Source organism: Hemitrygon akajei, chromosome 2 (genome assembly GCF_048418815.1).
Source record: "Hemitrygon akajei chromosome 2, sHemAka1.3, whole genome shotgun sequence".
Classification (NCBI taxonomy): Eukaryota; Metazoa; Chordata; class Chondrichthyes; order Myliobatiformes; family Dasyatidae; genus Hemitrygon; species Hemitrygon akajei.
In genome coordinates this window covers 34,749,662-34,771,599 of record NC_133125.1, presented here as the reverse complement: position 1 = coordinate 34,771,599, position 21,938 = coordinate 34,749,662, and the positions used below count along the sequence as shown (strand labels likewise).

General features: G+C 45.3%; 1 protein-coding gene across 2 annotated transcripts in view; it reads right to left on the bottom strand.

Annotated features, from left to right (window-relative positions):
* rorb (RAR-related orphan receptor B) overlaps nucleotides 1-21,938 on the bottom strand; it is a 204,387-nt gene that overhangs the window by 60,259 nt on the left and 122,190 nt on the right. For both annotated transcript variants that reach the window (XM_073069918.1, XM_073069912.1), the window contains exon 4: nucleotides 20,118-20,534. In XM_073069918.1, the coding sequence (XP_072926019.1) occupies nucleotides 20,118-20,534 (417 nt within the window). The remainder of the gene's footprint in view (nucleotides 1-20,117; nucleotides 20,535-21,938) is intronic.

The window sequence follows — 21,938 nt, the reverse complement described above, 5'->3', positions numbered from 1 at the left end:
TCTTTTATCTTTTGTGTTTTGTTTTGTGCTGTAACAGATCTGAAGTAACAATTATTTCATTCTCCTTTACACTTGTTTACAGGAAATGACACTAAACAGTCTTAAACATATATGATAGGGGCTAATGAATGGATTAACAAGCAATGGTCAAAAAGCACATCCAAGAATGGATGTGGAACAGAAACCACCCAAGACCCTACCGGCACAAAGAAACCAATAGAAGCTTCCCAGTGTGACTCTCCAGCAGTGAAGATTGGATAATCTCAAGTGTGACTGCAGGTTAACATAGCTGTAGACAAACCTAAGGATGTTCACAACTGCTATCTGTCTTGTGCATTTTTGTAATTGTATGGCAACTGTTCTGGCTGTATAGCTAATTATAATCAGGAGAACAGGCACTCATACCATAAACACAAGAGATTCTGCAGCTGCTGGAAATCTGAGCAATGCACACAAAATGCTGGGGGAGTTCAATGTGTCAGTCAGCATCTATGAAAGTGAATAAACAGTCAACATTTCAGGCTGAGACTTTTCTTCAATACTGGAAAGGAAGGGGGAAAGTTGCCAGAATAAAAAGCTGGGGGTGAAGGGAAGGAACACTAGCTAGGTGATAGGTGATGCCAGGTGGGTAGAAAGGTAAAGGGCTGGAGGAAAAGGAATCTGATAGAAGAGGAGAAGAGATAAGAGACCAGAGTTTGGGAATAGAAAAGAGAACAAAAACTTATCAGAAGAAGTAATCGATGTTCATGCTATCAGGTTAGAGGCTACTTAGTATGAGGTTTGACTCCTCAACCCTGAGGGTGGCCTCATTGTGGCAAAGGAGTAGGCCATGAACTGACATGTTGAAATGGGAATGGGGACAGGATTAAAATGGTTGGCCACTGGGAAATTCCACTTTTGGCAGATAAAGCAGAACCCCAATTTACGTCAGGTCTCAACAATGTACAGGAGGCCGCATTGGAATCACCGTAGCCAATAGACAACCCCAACAGACTTGCTGGTGAAGTGATGCCTCACCTGCAAGGACTGTTTGAGACCCTGAATGGAGCTAAGGGAGGAGATGAATTGGCAGGTGTAGCATTTCTGATGCTGGCATAGATATGTGCCAGAAGGGAGATTAGTGGGGAGGGATGAATGGACAAGGATCTCAAGGGGGGAGAGAACCCTGTGGAAAGTGGAGAGTGAGGGGAGGGAGGTAAAGATGTGTTTGGTGGTAGGATCCTGTTGAAAATGGTGGAAGTTGTGGAAAATAATGTGTGGCATGTGGAGGCTCGTGGGGTGGTAGGTGAGGATGAGGAACTCCATCACTGTTAAGACAGTGGGAAGATGGGGTGAGCCCGGATGTTTGTGGGATGGAGGAGATGTGGGTGAGCGCAGCATCAATGGTGGAGGAAAAGATACCACGTTCTTTGATGAAGGAGGACATCTCTGATGTCCTGGAAAGGAAATCCTCATCCTGGAAACAGATGTAGCAGAGACGAAAGAACTGAGAAAAAGGAATACAGGAGACAGGGTGGGAAGTGATAGGGTCAAGATAGCCATGGAAATAGGTAGGTTCATAAAAGATAAAAGAACAGTTTGTCTCCAGAGATGATGGCAGAGTAATCATGAAAGGTCAGGTAAGTGCCAGAAATGGACTAGGTGAATTTAAGAGAAGTGTAGAAGATGGAGGCAATGTTGATGAAATTAATGAGCTCAGCATGAGTGCATGAAATAGCATCAATGCTTCATTAATGAGGCACAGGAAGAGTTGGGGAGCATTACTAGGGAAGGCTTGGACATAGACTGTTCTACACAGCCATTAAAAAGGATGACTGAGGCCCATGTAGGTAGCCATGGCTACCCCTTGAATTTGGGGAAAACAAAAAGAACTGAAGGAGAAATTATTAAAGGTGAGGACCAGTTCTACCAGGTGTAGGACTGTGGTGGTGGTGGGGAACTGGCTGGGTTTTTTGTTGCGAAAGAAGCTGAGAACTTCAAGGACTTCTTGATGGGCGATTGAAATGTAAGGGACTGGACATCCAAGGTGAAAATGAGGTGGTCAGGGCCAGGGAATTGAAAGTTGTTGAGGAGATCGAGAGCATGCGAAGGGGCATGGATGTAGGTGGGAAGGGACTGAACCAAGGGGGATAGATTGGAGATGAGGTATGCAACATGAGTTCAATGGGACAGGAGCAGGCAGAGACAATACACCTACCCATACAGTCAGGTTTCTGGATGTTGGGTAGGAAGTTGAAATGAGGGTGCGGGGTAAGGGAACTATGAGTTTCAGTGGCAGTGGTTGGGAGTTCTATAGAGTTAGTGATGGTGTTGGACTCAATTTTCTGATGCTCCTGAGTGGGGTCCTTTTCAAGGGTTAAGAACGAGGAGGTGTCTGAGAGTAGCCACCTGGTCTCAGCAAGGTAGAGGTCAGTCACCAGTTCAATTAGGCTCTGAAAAATTGGTATTAGAAATCTAGTACTGTGTTTAGTGGCAAGTACAGATATTCTAACAGCTTCTCCAACTTGATATCTATCGTAAGGAAAACACAATGAGGCAGGGAGCATTGCTAAGGCCACCTCAATTAATCTATACAGAAGGATGATGCCTGGCTTGCTCATGCTCCAGCACTTACCCTTTCTTCCCATCAAGGGGAAACCACAAGTTTAAATGTAAGAAAATGTGGACTGACATCTGGCATCAAAGCCACAGACTGAGCATTTCCTGCATGTTGAAGATTCCTTGTTTTCAAAGGCTATGTCCTCTTTTCTGCGTCTTTTGTTCATCACGTGTAAGATAGAGAGAGATAGTTATTGTCACCTAGAAACTGGAAGTCCAGAGCAGGCAAATATTTTGCCGGCTTTCTCCCTTTGTTCACCCTCATTTATTCCATTGCCTCAATTGCTGATAATGATTATTATTTTACCAACCATTCTGCATAATAGAAGAATACCTAGAAGAAAGATCTAGCCCCAAATTTTGATAGCAAAGCTCTGAAACAGTATTGAGGAATTCACAATAAGTTAAGCAGTTTCTTACAGTTAAGAAGAAAGATCTAGCCCCAAATTTTGATAACTAAGATCTGAAAAGTATTGAGGAATTCACAATAAGTTAAGCAGTTTCTTACACTTAAGAAGAAAGATCTAGCCCCAAATTTTGATAAAAAAAGATCTTAAAAGTATTGAGGAATTTACAATTAGTTAAGTAATTTCTTACAGGTAATATGGGTGAATTGAAGAAGGTTAAATTGGTCATTGGGGGTATAAATAGACAGTGTGGGCTCGTTCGGTTGGAAGGGCCTATTACCGTGTGTGTCTCTCAATAAGTAAAGGTCACCCTCAGCTCCTGTGTTCCACTGAGAACACACCCAGCCTTCTTGTGGTATGGCAACTAGAACTATACACAATATCCTGAGTGTGGTCTAACCAACAGTTGCTATACAGCTGTAATATGACGTTCTGAGCTTATACTCAAAGCCTTGATCTATGAAAGCAAGTATGCCAAATGTCTTCTTCACAATCCTTTGCACCTGTGTTGCCATTTTCAGAGAGCAATGAATTTGCAACCAAGATTTCTCTGTATAGCAACACACCTAATATCCCTCCCCATCTGTTTGTGCCTGCCAGAACTCACATTTTTCTGGATTAAATTCCATCTGCCACCACTTCACCTAACTTTTCAGCTGATCTCTGTTCCCCTGTATCCCCTTTTAGCTATCCCTGATGCCACCAATTTTTGTGTCAACGGCAAACTTATTAATCAGACCATCTGCATTTTCATCAGTCATTTCTAAGACGATAAGACACAGGAGCAGGGTTAGGCCATTCAGCCCATCCAGTCAAACAATGAAAAGGTCCCAACATCAATCCTTGGAATTTAGGACCACCACAGAAAATAATAAGCAATGAATGTTGTTTATTATCACCAGGGAAATATTCTTTATGAACAGATTTTAAGTGCGTCTTTGGTGCTGACAGTGCCGGTATCTGTGTAGTAAGATCAATTTTTGGCTATCTTGCCCTGGCCCAGTGTTCAGATTTCTGCTCTTCCATGTGGTCAAATCTGTCATTGTACTTGAAGTATTGTGAGCAGTTTTGGGCCCCTATCTTAGAAAGGATATGCTGGCACTGGAGACAGTCCAGATAAAGTGATGTGGACAGCATGTTTCCAATGGTGGGGGGAATCTAGGACCAGACAGCACAGATTTGGAGTAAAAGGACATCCATTTAAAACAGAGATGAGGAGGAATTTCTTTAGCCACTTTCTTCAAAACCCCGGAGTATAGTCCACTGGGTCCAGGTGACTTATCTACTGTACCTTCATATCTTTCACCTTCCGAAGCACCTTCTGCTTAGTAATAGCAACTACAATCATTTCTGTCCCCTGACTCTCTTTGAAATTCTTGCATGCTACTAGTATCTTCCACAGTGAAGACTGATGCAAGATACTTCTTAATTTTGTCCACCATTTTTTGATCCCCCATAGCTACCTCTCCAGCATCATTTTCCGGTGGCCCAATATTAACTCTCAACTCTCTTTTATCCTTTATATACCTAAAAAAATCTTTTGGTATCCTCTTTTCAATCTTAGCTAGCTTACCTTCATATTTCATCTTTTCCCTCCTTATGGGGTTTTTAGTTGCCTTCTGTTGGTTTTTAAAAGCTTCCCAGTCCACCAACTCCCCACTAATTTTTGCTATATTATATTCTCTCTCTTTTCTTTTTATGCTGTATTTGACTTCCCTTGTCAGCCACAGTTGCCTCATCCTCCCTTTAGAATCCTTCTGAATTGACCCCCAGAAACTCCAACTGTTTTGTCATCATACAGTCATTTCCTCTTTCACGCTCTTGTAATTCCCTTTACTCCACTGTAATACCGATACATCTGACTTTAGCTTCTCCTTCTCAAACAGCAGGGAGAATTCTTTCATATTATGATCACTTAAGAGTCCCTTTTACCTAAAGCTTCCTAACCTAATCTGGTTCATCACACCATACCCAATTCCAAATTGTAACAACAGAGCCACCCCACCTGCTCTTCCCATCTGCCTGTCCTTTTTAATACAATGTGCATCTTCAGATGTTAAGCTCCCAACTATGATCTTCTTTCAGCCACGACTCACTGATGTTCAAGATGCCATACCTGCCAATCTCTAACTGCACTACAAGATCATCATACGTATTGCGTATAGTGTGTGCATTCAAAGACAACACCTTAGTCCTCTATTCAGCAGCCTTTTTGATTTTATCCCCATGTTACACTTCAGCTCATTCCACTGACTGCAGTTTTGCCCTGTCATCTGCTTGTCCATCCTCCCAGTCTCGCTGCACACTGCACTTACTTGTGCCCCACCCTCTGCCCTATCACTCTGGTTCCCAACACCCCCCCCCCACCAAACCTTCCCCAACAGCTCTAGCAAACCTTCCCGCAAGGATATTGGTCCCCCTTGGGTTCAATATCCCATCCTTTTTGTGTAGGTCATACCTTCCCCAGAATGGATTCCAATGACCCAGAGATATGAAAGTGTGCATTGTCCGATTCTCACCCTCACTGGTGTGCGGCAATGCAACAATCCAGACCCTGGATGTCCTGCTTTTCAGCTTTCTACCTCACTCCCTAGATTATCTCTTTAGGATCTCCTCGCTTTTCCTATATACATCATTGGTACCAACATATATCACAACTTCACTCTTCCCCTTTAGATTGCTGTGGAGCCGATCTGACCCTGGCACCTGGGAAGCAATATATCAACCAAGTGTCTGTTTCACGTTCACAGAATCTCTTGTCTGCTCCTCTAACTATGGAACCCGCTGTCATTTCTGCACTCCTCTTCTAACCCCTCCCTTTCTGAGTCACAGAGTCAGACTTAGTACCAGAGACCCAGTCATTGCCGCTTATTGGTCATCCTGCCAATGGTATCCAAAGCAGTAAGGTTATTATTGAGGGCAATAGCTACAGGAGTACTCTACATTGGCTTTCTCTCGCTTTCCTTTCCCTCTCTAACACTCACCCAGCTACCTGTGCAGCCTCAGTCAAGCAAGCACCTGCTCGTGATGATAACAGCCTGCTGATAGGCTTCTGATTTGTCAGGATGTCAAAGGATGCGTGGAGAAGGCAGGAGGTGGAGATGAGGAGGAGATAACTCAGTCATGATTGAATGGTGGAGGAAACCTGATGGGCTGAATGGCATAATTCTGCTCCTATATCTTATGGTCTTATGGTCTATAGATGCAAGGCTTGGGAGGCAAGCAGGGCTGCACTGTCAGGCATCGACGTCACAGATATATCTTCAAATGCTATTTGCTGTCTCAGCACATAACACAGGATGGTGCAGCACAGAAACCAGCCTTTCAGCCTGTTATAGCTTTGCTGGCAATAATGCCAATGCAAACTAACCCATGTGCCTGCAAAAAATTAGACAGAATTTATTAGACTGGTAATTCTTCTGTGACTAAGTTCATGCAGACTACGTCATAAAATCTCGGCAGGAAACATAGTATTGCTTTTTAGAAGTGATATCAAATTGCTTTAGGGACCCTCATGCTTCCTCAGAGTACCTGGACATGCACGAGTGCCCAACAAATGTTTGGATGTCATGTCCACATGATGCAGTTAGATTTATGAGATCACTCGTGCAGTAGCCCTGCACAATGTATGCAAAGCTTGGTACTATGGGACTAAAAGTGAACGTCCCTGACCAAATCTGAGGTCAAGGAATTGGTGATCAGCTGGGTTCTCTGGAGCTATTTTCAGATCTGTGCATCACCTTTCCTTGGTCTTCATCCCCTTTCCATCCAGGTGCAAATTTAACTGCCATTCCCAACATTTGATACTAGCCACCATTTCTGAAGCACTAAACTAGACTTTGATGTAGGGATTTTCATCCCAACTGGTTATCTGAACCATCCTCTTCACAGACCTCTCTTTGCTGCAACCTGCAAGCAACAATTATACCTTCACTTTCTTCTTCACTTTTCAGTAACAGAAGAAAAAGGCGTTGGAAGTACACAAAGCCTGTTCCATCACACACAGCACATTGGCCATTGTGCATAACAATAATTTAGCAACTTGTTTCATATTGACACACAGTTTGTTAATGGATTAATGCACCTTTTCCCACACCCAAACAAGTTCCAGGCCATTGTGAAAGAAGCAAAGCTGATTACTGCTATTCAGTGATGAAGAATACATCAAAGACAGTCATTCGGTTAATACTTGTGGCAGAGACTGTTGGACATTGTTGAGCTGGAAGGCATGGAAGAGTATTTAACATGGCTGACATTACCAATACCACAACTGTACATGCAATTTGTTCTAGGTTTCTCTGAAGAAAATGATATAATGTAGTTCAGTAAGTTACAATCCTCGTAAGCTTGAAACTCTGCAGGCAATGAGCGTCAGTCATTGCCAGGTAGTGTGAGTGAGCCTGCAGGTGACTAGCATATTGATTAAACAATCTCAAGTCACTGGGAAGCATTGAGAATGTCCTCTTGTTTCTGCTTGAACTCCTGCATGGGAAGAGCTCAAATCCATTCTCATCAAGTTTGCTGGTTCTAAACACAAAGGTCTGCTTCTAAAGTCAGAATCAGAATCAGGTTTAATATCACTGGCATGTGGCATGAAATTTGTGGTTGTATGGCAGCAGTATTTTGCAATACTTAATAATTAAAAACTGTGAATTACAGTAAATACACACACACACACACACACACACACACACACACACACACACACACACACACACACACACACACACACACACACACACACACACACACACACACACACACACACACACACACACACACACACACAGTTGAATATCATTGCGTGTGTGCCTGCAGGCTCCTGTACCTCCTCCCTGATGGTTGCAATGAGGAGAGGGTATGTCCTGTCTGATGGGTATCCTTAATGATGGTCCTTAAGTCAGCCCCTTGGAAGTGAATCTAACACATGCGCTGTTTAAGAAGATGAATACTCTTTCCTTCTTAAGCAGCAGCAATGACTGGGTTTGGATGTCAAACAACCCCACCAATATACACTCAGTGGCCTCTTTATTAGGTACACCATGTACCTAATGAAGTGACCACTCTATGTATGTTTGTGATCTTCTGTTTGTAGCCCATCCACTGCAGGGGTCATCATGTTGTATGTTCAGAGCTGCCTTTCTGTGCATCACTCTAGTAATGCATGGTTATTGGAGTTACTGTCACCTTCCTGTCAGCTTGAACCAGTCTGGCCATTATCCTCTGACTTCTCTCATTAACAGAGTATTTTTGCCCACAGAACTGTTAATCACTGGATGTTTTATTTTTGTTTTTCACACCATTCTCTGTAAATTCTAGAGACTGTTGTGTGTGAAAATCCAGAAGGTTAGCAGTTTCTGAGATACTCAAACCATCCCATCTGGCAGCAACAATCATTCCATGGTCAAAGTCACTTAGATCACATTTCTTCCCCATTCTGATGTTTGTTCTGAACAACAACTGAACCTCTTGTCTCTGTCTGCATGCTTTTATATATTGAACTGCTGCTTCATGATTGGCTGATTAGATGTTTGTATTAATGAGCAGGTATACAGGTATACCTAATAAAGTGACCACTGAATATACACCAGGCAAGGAGGAAGCCAAAAGCAAGTGAAACTCAGAACCAAGAAGATTACTAACCCTATGGCACAATTTTCATGTGAGTTAATGTTTTGAGTTGACAACAATTTCCTGGATCACTGTAAACCCCATTTTCACTTTCTTTAATGTGGAATATCTAAGAATGAAAAATAATGTCTTTTTCTGATATTCAATAGAAAGTTAAATTTTTTGGAGAAAAGGAAGACATTCCTGAATATTGATCTCCCTACAGTAGATCAAGCATTTGATTCCACTATTTTTCTGTAAAACTTCATTGCTTTGTTATTAGGAAGGGCTGAGACAAAGCTTAAAATATTGTAACAGCATAAGAAGAAAGAAGCAGCCGCTCGTTCTCTTTCTCCCAATTATTAATTATTAAAAATTCTTCTACACACTGAACGGAACATTTATCTTCTGGGTACACTGGGAACAGGGATGGAAGCTGAGGTAGAAGGCCCCACCGGCAGCTGACAGGCCTAAAATTTCCTGCGGTACTTTATCAGAGGCATGCATTCACGCAACATTTTCAGATATTTGGCCAAGTAGTGTACTCGTAGCATTACTCAGTTTCAGCTCCGCTATTTAAAGGCAAGCTTCAAGCATAACAGTTGAAATAGTATACTGTTGGCTACACACCACAGGGAAGGCAGAAGAGGCTGATATGCTAACGCTACTCCAAGATACTTTTCCATGCTGGGAATACATTAATAGATTGTATTTCCTGGTGTTGGCAGAAAGACGCCTGCTGATGTCAAAGACAACATACCTGGAGGTGTCCAGTAAAATTGTTAATGTCTCCTGGATCCAGCACTGCTAGCAGTTGGATGACCTCATTAGAATAGAAAGTAGGCATCATTCTTGGACAGTATATTACTTCAGCCTCTTCCATCTGGCTTTCATCTCTTTCCTGTCACGAATTACTTCTGACGTATTTATGCCCATCTTTCTAAGTCCCCACCTGTCCAAACATGGCCGACACTCAATCTCTTCTTTCGGCGAGATCGCAACTCTCCTCAGAGTCACTATTAATGAATATTCTGTCTTTATATATTCAACACAAGCTATTACTCTAAAGTGTTGGCGAGTTCCTTCTCTCATTTCATAAGAAAGTCTAAATCAGCACAAAGAAAAGACAGAGCTCCAGACATAAGTTCCAGTCACCTTGCAAATCAGAAGTGATTCTGGACATAGCTGCCGTGAGAGGATGCATAATCAATGGAGATGATGAAATGAAGGCTCCACGGCTAGTTGATGCCAGAATCCTACTTCTTTTAGCCAGTTTGCACAGAATACTCAATGAAATCAGCAAAGAATAAACAAAATAATTTAATCTTAAATCTAACTTGACAGTTATAGTTCCTGTATTTCTCCTCTCCAACTTTAACAGTCCTACAGACAATGATGATGTCACCTCAGAGGAGGAAATCATTCAGTCCAAGTGTGCACTCTTATAAGACTCACACCAGTCATGCACTAGATCAGAAATTTACCCTCTGCTGGCTGTAGTCATAATGGGGTTAAGCTTTCATTTGGTGACTCGTATATATCAATGGATAAGCGGAAATTAAGAAGCAAAGAAGTAGTTTAGACTCCTCATTGGAGGACTCAGGCTGTGTTTGTTTTGCCAAGCTGGATACCAATGCTATTTTCACAGGCTGTTAATGACCAAGATATATTTAGAGCATAGGAAGGTATCCCATCCACAGGAAGACTGGCCACATGAAAAGACCATCAGATGTGCCACTCATTGAGGTTGTGTTCACAGGGAGTGTTGGCTTGAAGGAGATACACAACACACCAACCTTGCATCATTCTGGTGTTCCAGAGCCAACTCACTCACAGGCTCCAAAACCCAGTGAATAGGCATGTCAACAGTCAGCACAGGGATGTGAACAACCTGCCCCTACATCCACAGAGGATGTAAAATACAGCTAGAGGAAGAGGAAGAGTCAAGGCTTAATTGATGCATGTGGGAGCTTCACAAAATTTTAAGAGTTTTGAGTTCCATTTCTAGAAACTCACATAATAATTATTTTGTGATTTCCATTCTGGGTCAGTTTTGGTTAGTTACCCACAGGTAGCTTTCAACTTGTATGGAATGGTGAGACATCTGAAGATGCTGAGCAATGGCAACAAGTGGCAAGATATGAATGGTTAGTTGCAGGAATAGTGTGAATGATTTTGATCAGCAATTTGTATCAGTTGTCTTATGCAGCCCCGATCTTCCTTATTTTCTTCCTTCTGCTCTTCATCGCCCTAGGCTAAATGACTTTGTCATTTTACTCCAGACCCTGGCACTGTGCAAAGCTATGCAGAGTGCAGCAGACCATCACACAGTGGAGACCTGGCTACTGCACATCAAATGGTGCCTCCAGATCTTTCAGTCTACATAGAGTATACCTTTAACAGGAAGCTGATCCTTTTAAATTGATGAAATATCTCTGGTTGTAGTTCACATTTATGTGAGCAAAGAACTAGTGGCTGAAGACTTTTTCAAGGCACTGTACCTATAGCGGTAATTCAGTCATCTCGTTGGCAGAAAGTAGTTATTCTTAAATACCAAAGGTAATCATACAAATATAGTGCACTGTATGTTATAGTTGCTGATGGTTAGTAATGCAAGCAATGATAAAGAATAACTAAAATTACTAAGAAAGAATGAGGGAAGCAGACCAAAGATCAACTGGACAGTTACATCTACTGCTTAACAAGATGGTTCTTCCAGAATAATGCACACATGTTGTGATGTAGGCAGTGAGAATGTGGTTTTATATTGCAGTGTTTTTAGATAGACACTTGAACAGGCAAGGCATGGAGGAACATGGATCTCATGCAGGCATATGGGATTAGTGCAGATGGACAAACACAGATTAGTATGGACATGCTGAGCAGAAGGGGTTGTGTCTGGACTGAATGCCTATGACTTTAATTATTGGATGATGATTTTTCTGGTCATAACTGCAAAAATTAATCAGCCAGTGTGGAAACACACGCTTCTAAAGCAAGTCGGTGATTATTCACTCAGAGGTTGGACCGGCTCAAATAAATTATTCATGTGGATATAAAATTAATTTACAATAGGGAATTTGAACTGTCAACTGGTTAAGGTTATATGAAGTGGAGACACTGAGTATTCTCCCTGATGTTCCAAGAAACAAATCCGAAACAAATTATAATCAGAGCACGACAAGGATGCAAGCATGAAACCAATTGCCAGAAGCATGGCCGTTCATTGACAAAGACCTTGAAGATTTGGTACCAAGATATACAAACTGTCGGGAGTGCAGAACAAAACCACCAGAGATAATCTACAGACATGAAGCTGAACAACAAAACCATCTCAGAGTGCCTATGTTGATTTTTTGTCAGAAACAGCAATTAGTGGGCAGGATGGTGGCTTAGAGCCGTTATCTCACAGACCCAGTGACCCAAGTTTAATTCTGACCTACAGTGCTGTCTGTGTGGGGATTTCACATTCTCCATCTGATGCATGGAGCTCCTCCAAGTTGCACTGGCTTCCTCTTCCATTTCATAGACATTTGGGTTAGCAAGTTAATTGGCCAGTAAAAAGTACCTTTAGTTTATAAGCGGGTGACAGTATGATAAGGGTTGCAGCGGGGAGGGCGTGTGGGTATTGGTGGGAGGCCCAGTGGGGCAGGATACAATGGGATGGAAATGGTGGAAAATACAAAGTGTGGAAATGACTGTCAGCTACTCAGCGTGGGCACCGTCCTTTTTGTGCTGTGCAAATCTGTGAGCTTTTCTAGTTCTTATCAGCACAGCGGTGTGAAGGTTAGCAGATCACTTTAAAGTGATCATGGATCGGGGTCTTTTCCTGTCACTGCCTGTAAGGAGTTTGCACCTTCTCCCCGTGACTGCGTGCGATTCCTCCGGGTGCTTCGGTTTCCTCCCACCTTCCAAAGACATGGAGATTAGGGTCAACGAGTTGCGGGTGTGCTGGCACCAAAAGCATGGGGACTCTTGAGGGCTGCCCAGTACAATCATCGCTTATTTGATTTGATGAAAATGATACATTTCACTCCATGTTTCAATGTACATGTGACAATAAAGCTAATCTTTCAATTGCTCATTCTATGAGCAAACTGAAGGTGTGTTGGTTGAGGCAACCGAGTAGAATAAACTGGGAATAGGGATGGGCAAAGCAAAGGGGAAACTAAGCAAGGAATTAGCCACTGAGTGAAATGGAGAAAGCAGTGCGACTGGAGCTGAGATACAGCGTGGTATCTGCCTTTGCGGCCCTTTGAGCCATTCCACCCAAACAAAGAAGTGCTGGCTGTTGAGTCAGCACACTAGGTACAGTGAAACATAAATATTCTGAGGAAAGCGAAAGCGAACTTTGAAGGCCCAGAGGTAGTGGGCAGCAGAGGAAAGTGCAGAAGCAGCAGGACGATCTGTTGTGGAAGCTAGGGGTGGACCTGGAAGGGAGAAGCCAGGGTGTGGTGCACACAGGCCTGAAAGGATAGGTGCCAAGTGGACTATGTAGGACATTCAGAAGCAGACATAAACAGCGCAAAGGGGCAATATAGCGAGGAGTGTCCAATAGTAACCAGCAGGTAGAGCAGGATGGGTGGAAGGGGATTGAGCATAGTGAAAATGGTCCTGGTACAACAGGGTGATGCATAAATTGATGCAGGTAGATGGTGTTAGCGTAGAGAGATGCAAGTGTGGCCCAGACGTTGTGGGCTATAGAGCTTATTTCTATGCTGTGTTAATACCATGACATTATTGGTCCGTGGTATCATGAACAGCGACAAAATGAATCTGAGATGGAGTCCTGGAAAAGTTTGTGTTAAATAATATGCTTCATTTCAAGAGAAACTTCTGAACCCTTCAAAACATTCAATGCCTTTAGGTTTCCATTAATTCTCCCATTCTGCTTGGCTTCTAAAGATGGAGCCAAAGAACATGTATATTTTAAGCAAGCTTCAGAGAGAGCAACTTTCCAAGATTGCTTAAGTTTAGCCAAGAATCATCATTCTGTTAAACTGTTACTACATTTTTGTACGACATCAGATTCTACCAAAGGATGTGCCTTAACATAGCTATTGATGCATCACAAACTTCAGATGTACTTGAATTTATTGCAGCTTAACTTGGAGAAGAAGATGGAGAGAGAGCTGCTGAAACGAAAGCAAGCCATCCTCACGAAAGATTGAGAAGAGACAAATTGATACAGTTCAGATACCATGAGAAGCTGGGACTGAGAAGAACAAGGAACATCATGCAGATTCCTTCTTCTGTTGCCCTTGACCTTTCCCACCTACCTGGCTTGACCTTTTAGCTAGCCTTCCCCTCCCCACCACCTTTTTATTCTGGCATCTTCCCCCTTCCTTCTCAGTCCTGAAGAAGGGTCTCGGCCAGAAACGTCAACTATTTATTCATTTCCACAGATGCTGCCTGTCCTGCCAAGTTCGTCCAGCATTTTGTGTGTTTTGCTTAGGATTTCAGGCATTTGCAGACTTTCTTGTTTTTATCACACAGAGGTTAGATATTTTAAGTTTGCGTTAGTAAACTTGTAGCACCAGAGACAATTTTATTCAATGGAATCAAAGTCAGGAGGGTCCACAATGGTTGCAGTGAGAGATGTATCAGAACACACTGGATAAATATGTGATGACATATACAATCTAGAAAGGTTTATAGAATCAGCCACTGAAGTGTCACCAGCAACAAAGGCTGAATGCCATAAATTTGTCAGATCAAGAAGTAAATGCATTGCAAGAGACTCAAACACGTTTGAGAGAGCCAATCCTGCCAAAGGGTTTCGGCCCAAAACATCAACTGTACTTTTTTCCACAGATGCTGCCTGGCCTTCTGAGTTCCTCCAGCATTTTGTATGTGTTGCTCGGATTTCCAGCATCTGCATATTTTCTCTCGTTTGAGAGAGCCAGTTAATAGACAGAAACAGTGATTGTCATGTAGGGAAAGAAATGGGATATATTTGTATGCAAATACTGTATTTCATATGTTACATGCATGCACTGCAATGATGTCATAAATATGAAAGTGTGGAGACCCACTTTCTGCGCAGGCGAACCGGCTCACAAATAGCCAGCGTGCGGGGGGGGGGGAGGGGGGAGACTTTGGTAATGCACCTCTGACGTCATTTCCGCCCGGAGGGGGCGGGCGCTAGGGATTAAATGCCAGCGCCGCGAAGTTTGAATAAACTAGTCTCAAAACGACTTACCGACTGCGTGTCGTCTCTAGCTCTGTATGTAGTACATCGCTACATTGGTGACCTTGACGGTCCAAACGGGATTTGGACCAAAGATGACCGACTCTTCATCTGTTCATGCAGTTTCGCTAAAACTGCCGACTTTCTGGACGCTGCGACCAAGCGTGTGGTTTAGCCAAGCAGAAGCCCAGTTCCAGATTCGGCAGATATCCTCTGATTCCACGTGTTACTACCACGCGGTGAGCGCCCTTGACCAGGAGACGGCCGCCCAGGTTGCGGATTTCATACAGTCACCCCCGGAAGAAGGCAAATATGAAGCATTCAAAGTGCTGCTCATTGGGACCTTTGACCTCTCATGGCGTGAGCGGGGTGCCCGCCTGCTTCACCTGGACGGTTTGGGAGGCAGACTGCCGTCAGCATTGCTGAACGAGATGCTGGCCCTGGCTGACGGATACAAGCCCTGCCTCATGTTCGAGCAAGCGTTCCTAGAGCAACTGCCCGAGGACATACATCTGCTGCTGGCCGATGCAGATTTCAGCGACCCCTGGAAGGTGGCGTCCCGGGCAGACGTGCTGTGGAAAGCCAAGAGGGAGAGCGTGGCGTCCGTCGGTCAGATTACCAGGCCACGCGCCCAACAGCAGACCAGACCAGGCCCGGCAGGGGGGCGCACACAACACAAAGGCAGGAGTAAGGAGGCCAGTGAACAGTGGTGTTTCTACCACCAGCGGTGGGGCACAGAAGCCCGCCGTTGTTGCCCGCCCTGCAAGGGCCAGCTGCCGCTAATGACTATGGCGGCTGGCCGCCAGGACAGCCTCTTGTATGTCTGGGACAAACAGTCGGGACGCCGCTTCTTGGTCGACACCGGAGCGGAAATCAGCGTCTTGCCCCCGACGGGGTACGACACCCGCAACAGGAAGCCAGGACCCACCCTGAGGGCTACAAATGGCAGCACGATACGGACCTACAGCACCCACACAGTGCAGCTGCAGTTCGGCGCCAGCCGGTTCACGTGGGACTTCACACTGGCCGCGGTGGCCCAACCACTCCTGGGGGCGGACTTCTTGTGAGCTCACAGCCTGCTGGTCGACTTGCAAGGGAAAAGACTGATACATGCCGAGACTTTCCAGACGTTCTCCCTGGGTGAAGCCAAGTTACCGGCCCCACACCTGGACTCCATCACGCTGTCGGACAACGAATTCACCAGAGTCCTGGCGGACTTTCCATCGATTCTGGCACCGCAGTTCACGGCAGCCATGCCCAGACACGGGGTACAGCACCACATCCCGACCCAGGGGCCACCCCTCCACGCCCGCGCACGAAGGCTCCCCCCGGAAAAGCTCCGCCTGGCGAAGGAAGAGTTCAAGAGGATGGAGGAATTGGGGATCGTACGGAGGTCCGACAGCCCATGGGCCTCCCCGCTGCACATGGTGCCCAAAGCAGCCGGGGGTTGGAGACCATGTGGCGACTACCGCAGACTGAACGAGGCTACAACTCCAGACTGCTACCCTGTGCAGCATGTACAGGACTTTGCAGCAAACCTGAATAGGGCAAGAATCTTTTCCAAAGTAGACCTCGTCAGGGGATACCATCAAATCCCGGTGCACCCTGAAGACGTCCCCAAAATGGCACTCATCACCCCGTACGGCTTGTTCGAGTTCCTCCGAATGCCATTCGGCCTGAAGAATGCCGCAGACGTTCCAGCGGCTAATGGATGCGGTGGGACACAACCTGGACTTTGCGTTCATCTATTTGGACGACATCCTTATAGCCAGCGGTAGTCGCCAGGAGCATCTGCCCCACCTCCGCCAGCTCTACTCCCGCCTGAGTGATTTTGGCCTCATGATCAATCCGGCCAAATGCCAGTTTGGTCTCGATACCATCGACTTCCTGGGCCACAGGATTACCAAAGACAGGGCAACACCTCTGCCCGCCAAGGTAGTCGCGATCCGCCACTTTGCCCGGCCCAACATGGTCAAAGGCCTGCAGGAGTTCGTTGGTATGGTGAACTTCTACCACAGTTTCCTCCCCTCAGCAGCCCGTATCATGCACCCTTTGCACACCCTGATGTCGGGTAAAGGCAAGGACATTAATTGGGACGAGGAGGCCGTGGCCGCTTTCGTTAAAGCCAAGGAAGCCTTGGCAGATGCCGTGATGCTGGTGCACCCCAGAATGGATGTTCTACTGCCCTCACAGTGGACGCATCCGACACAGCAGTCGGTGGGGTGCTGGAGCAGCTCATCGACGGGCGCTGGCAACCCCTGGCGTTCTTCAGCAAGCACCTACGACCAACTGAACTCAAGTACAGTGATTTCGACCGGGAGCTGTTGACACTGTATCTGGCAATCCGGCATTTCAGGTACTTCTTAGAAGGCAGGCCGTTCACCGCGTTCACGGACCACAAACCGTTGACCTTCACGTTTACGAAGGTGTCCGATCCCTGGTCGGCTCACCAGCAGTGACATCTGTCCTACATCTCCGAGTACACAACAGACATCCAGCATGTCTCAGGAAAGGACAACGTCGTGGTGGACGCACTCTCCAGACCAGCTGTCCAGGCCCTGTCCCTGGGGGTGGACTATGCAGCACTGGCAGAGGCGCAGCAGGCAGACGACGAGATGCCCAGCTACAGGACCGCAGTCTCGGGTTTGCAGCTGCAGGACTTTCTCGTAGGCCCAGGTGAGAGGACCCTCCTGTGCGACGTGGCTACCGGCCAACCTCGCCCCATCGTCCCGGCAGCCTGGAGGTGGTGAGTTTTCGACTCCATACACGGTCTGGTGCACCCATCTATCAGGACAACCATCTGGCTGGTCTCCAGCAAGTTCGCATGGCATGGACTTCGCAAGCAGGTCAGTGAATGGGCCAGAACGTGCGCGCAGTGCCAAACAGCCAAGGTGCAGCGGCACACTAAAGCCCTGCCGCAGCTGTTCGAACCCACCCACCGGAGGTTCGACCACATTCATGTGGATATCGTGGGTCCCCTACCAGTGTCCCGAGGAGCACGGTACCTCCTAACTATGGTAGACCGGTTCACGAGGTGGCCAGAGGCGGTCCCGCTCACCGACACATCTGCCGATTCCTGCACCTGAGCACTGATTGCAACCTGGGTAGCACGCTTCGGGGTACCGGCCCACATTACCTCCGACAGAGGCGCCCAGTTCACCTCCAGCCTGTGGTCGGCTGTGGCCAGCCTGTTGGGAACGCAGCTACACCACACAACTGCCTACCACCCACAGTCGAACGGACTAGTGGAACGCTTCCACCGTCACTTGAAGTCGGCTCTCATGGCCCGCCTGAGAGGACCTAACTGGGTGGATGAGCTTCCCTGGGTCCTGCTTGGAATTTGCACAGCACCCAAAGAGGATCTGCACGCCTCGTCGGCCGAGTTGGTGTACGGTGCACCCCTGGTCATCCCTGGGGAGTTCATACCAGCCCCAAGGGGGAAAGAGGAAGAACCCGCAGCAGTCCTGGACAGACTACTCGAAAGGCTCGGCAACCTAGCCCTCGTACGGACTTCACAGCACGGAGGACCCCGACCCATGTACCCAAAGACCTGCAGAACTGTAAGCTTGTGTTTGTACGAAGGGGCGGACACTGGGCACTGCTACAGCGGCCGTATCAGGGGCCGTTCAAGGTGATCAACAACAACGGGTCCACGTACGTTCTGGACATTGGGGGGAGAGAGGAGGTTTTCACGGTGGACCGACTCAAACCAGCCCATGTGGACTTGGCGCAGCCGGTTGAGGTTCAGGCACCGCGGCGCAGAGGCAGTCCTCCCAAGTAGAGGCTGATCCAGACTGTGGACATTGGGGGGTGTATCGCCGGTTCTGGAGGGGGTTATGTGGCGACCCACTTTCTGCGCAGGCAAACCGGCTCACAAATAGCCAGCACGTGGGGGGAGACTTTGGTAATGCACCTCTGATGTCATTTCCGCCCAGAGAGGGTGGGCGCTAGGGATTAAATGCCAGCGCCGCGAAGTTTGAATAAACTAGTCTCGAAACGACTTTCCGACTGCGTGTCGTCTCTAGCTCTGTATGTAGTACATCGCTACAAAAGCATATTTTTGTCTGCAGTGAAGTGTGAACAGTTGCTGTAACTATTGGTCTCATCGTAGTTATAGATAATAATATTGATACACTGCAGAAATGAAAACATTTTTTCCATCAAGGGAATTGGAATTATAAAGTCCACCATTGTTGGAATTATTATCTCTTATGTGGTCAAACATTACTTGATTGTTTTTTATTGTGCTTATGAATTTAAAATATATTTTCAAGGTCTGGGAACATTGGCTTTAATCATACTTGTTACCATCATAGTTGTGTTCAGAAGATAATGAAGATAGTTAATCGCATATTATAGGAATGGGTTTGGTAGCAATGGTCAATTTCTTTGGTTCTTGTTCAAAGTGATCTGATTTACCATAGTTCTCAATCTGCTATTCATGCATTTGGGCCCTCCACATGAATGCAGATGGACCGGAAAGACGTCTGAAGACTGCCAAGTTTTTCTAATAAATCTCCCCTGATAATCCTTTTGCATCAATCAGTGAAAAGTGACAAGCTGAGAAAGATAGAAGCAGAATATTTAAAATACAGTATTTCAAGTGCGCTATCATGGATAAATCAACTAAAGAGGCAAAAGAGAATGTGGCCTTTCAATGATTGAGTGCCTGGCTCTGTCAAAGAAAGTTATTGAAAATTCTATCAATTAATGTCTCTCAGTGATATACATGGAAATATGCAAGCAAATGTGAATATGGGGCAGATTTACTTATATTATATATTATGTCACTAATTCCTAGATGATGCATCAAGACAAAATTTAGGTGAGAAGGATTTTGCACCCAAAATGAAAGGGCTGGGTTTTCTATCCAATTGATTTTCCCCTCTAAGAGTTTAATTATCGGGAATGCAATATTCTTTTCTTAGTTTTCCTCTGCAATGACCTCTAAGATAATTAATTATGACCAAAAGGAGTCAATCAACCCTGTAGTTGCTGTGCTCGTCAGCATCTTAAAGAGATTTGGGTACAGACAATGCAAAAAGAAAATAAACACATAAACAAACTCTGCTATCACCTGTTCTTTGAGACTGTCAAACAAAGGTTTCGTGTCCATGCATCCTGGGGAAAGTAACTTACACAAGTCACCATCTCTTTCAATGACTAATGGAATTTCAATAATAAGCTTCGTAACAACAATTTTTATAGTATCACAGTTATTGCCAGTAACAGACATGAATAAAATTAATATTTTTTGCCAACATCTGGATTTTTTACAAAGTAAGGCACATGTTTTTCCTTTCTGTACCTACCTATTTCGGTCATTGTTACTCCAGGAGCCAGTTGACCATTTGTAAAAGAGCTATACGTAAACAAGTTTGGTACAGGTGTGAGTTCATAAATAGGCTCTTGCTTTATTTGCTTGATTCCAGCCATGTCTATTCCAGACTGATCCGGTGATGGTTGCGCAGAATCTACACTGTAATATCCATTAGCTCCCTCGGACTGTACTTTTGGCAGATCGATTACATGTCCGTTTGCGTAAGTGCCACCAATCTCGTTGTTCAGGTCTGTCAAGCCGTTGCTGATGCTGTTGCTGTAGACGCGGGCAAGAGCTTCTGCCTCGCCACTCTGCTGCTGCCGCTGCTCCTGCAGCCTTTGTTGGTGCTTCTGGACTTCGGCGTACAAACTGTCACGCTGCTTCTTTGACATTCTCCCAAACTTTACAGCTGTGAGAGGAAAAGACATTTTCCTTAAATAAATTGAAACAGGACGGCTCTATTTCCAAGTATCATACTCTCATGGGAACTAGAAACAAAATGCTAAAATTGTTGACATTTAACCCTCAACAATGGTATGGTCACCCCTCCCAGTTAATTTGTTCATTTTTCAAGATGTGAACATTACTGGAAATGCAGCCTATTCCTAACGGCTCTTGAAATTGTGTGTGCAGAGGAGGTTCACGAGGGTAATTCTAGGAATGAAAGGATTAAGGTCTGAGCAGCATTTAATAGCTCTGGGCCTGCTATCACTGGATTTTATTAGAATGAGGGTGGATCTCACTAAAACCTAACAAATATTGAAATGCCCAGATGGAGTGAATATGGAAAGGATGTTTCCTATGGAGAAGGAGTCTAGGACCAGTGAGCACAGCCTCAGAGCAGAGGGAATTCTCTTTAGAACAAAGATGAGGAGGAATTTATTTAGCCAAAGGGAGGTGAATCTGTAGAATTCATTGCCACAGATGCCAAATCATTGGGTATATTTAAAGTGGAGGTTAATAGGTTCTTGATTGGTAAAAGTGTCAAAGGTTATGGGGTGAATGCAGGAGAATGGGTTGATGATAGCTAATACATCAGCCATGATGGAATTGCAGACCAGACTTGATGGGCCAGATGGCCTAATTCTGCTCCCATGTTTTATAGAAAGATAGAAAACCTGCAACACAATACAGGCCCTTCAGCCCACAAAGCTGTGCCGAACATGTCCCTACCTTAGAAATTACTAGGCTTACCTATAGCCCTCTATTTTTTAAGCTGCATGTACCTATCCAAAAGTCTCTCAAAAGACCCTATCGTACCTGCCTCCACCACCGTTGCCGGCAACCCATTCCATGCACTCCCCAGCACCTTAAACCTGTGTCCTCCTGTGGCAACCATTTCATCGCTGGGAAAAAGCCTCTGACTATCCACATGATCAATGCCTCTCATCATCTTATACAACTCAATCAGGTCACCTCTCATCCTCCGTTGCTCCAAGGAGAAAAGGCCGAGTTCAATCAAACTATCCTCATAAGGCATGCTCCCCAATCCAGGCAACATCCTTGTAAATCTCCTCTGCACCCTTTCTATGGCTTCCACATCCTTCCTGTAGTGAGGTGATCAGAACTGAGCACAGTACTCCAAGTGGGGTCTGACCAGGGTCCTATATAGCTGCAACATTACCTCCCGGCTCCTAAATTCAATTCCACGATTGATGAAGGCCAATATACCGTATGCCTTCTTAACCACAGAGTCAACCTGCGCAGCTGCTTTGAGCGTCTTATGGACTCGGACCTCAAGATCCCTCTGACCATCCACACTGCCATTACCATTAATACTGGTAATTCTGCCATTAATTCTGCCATCATATTT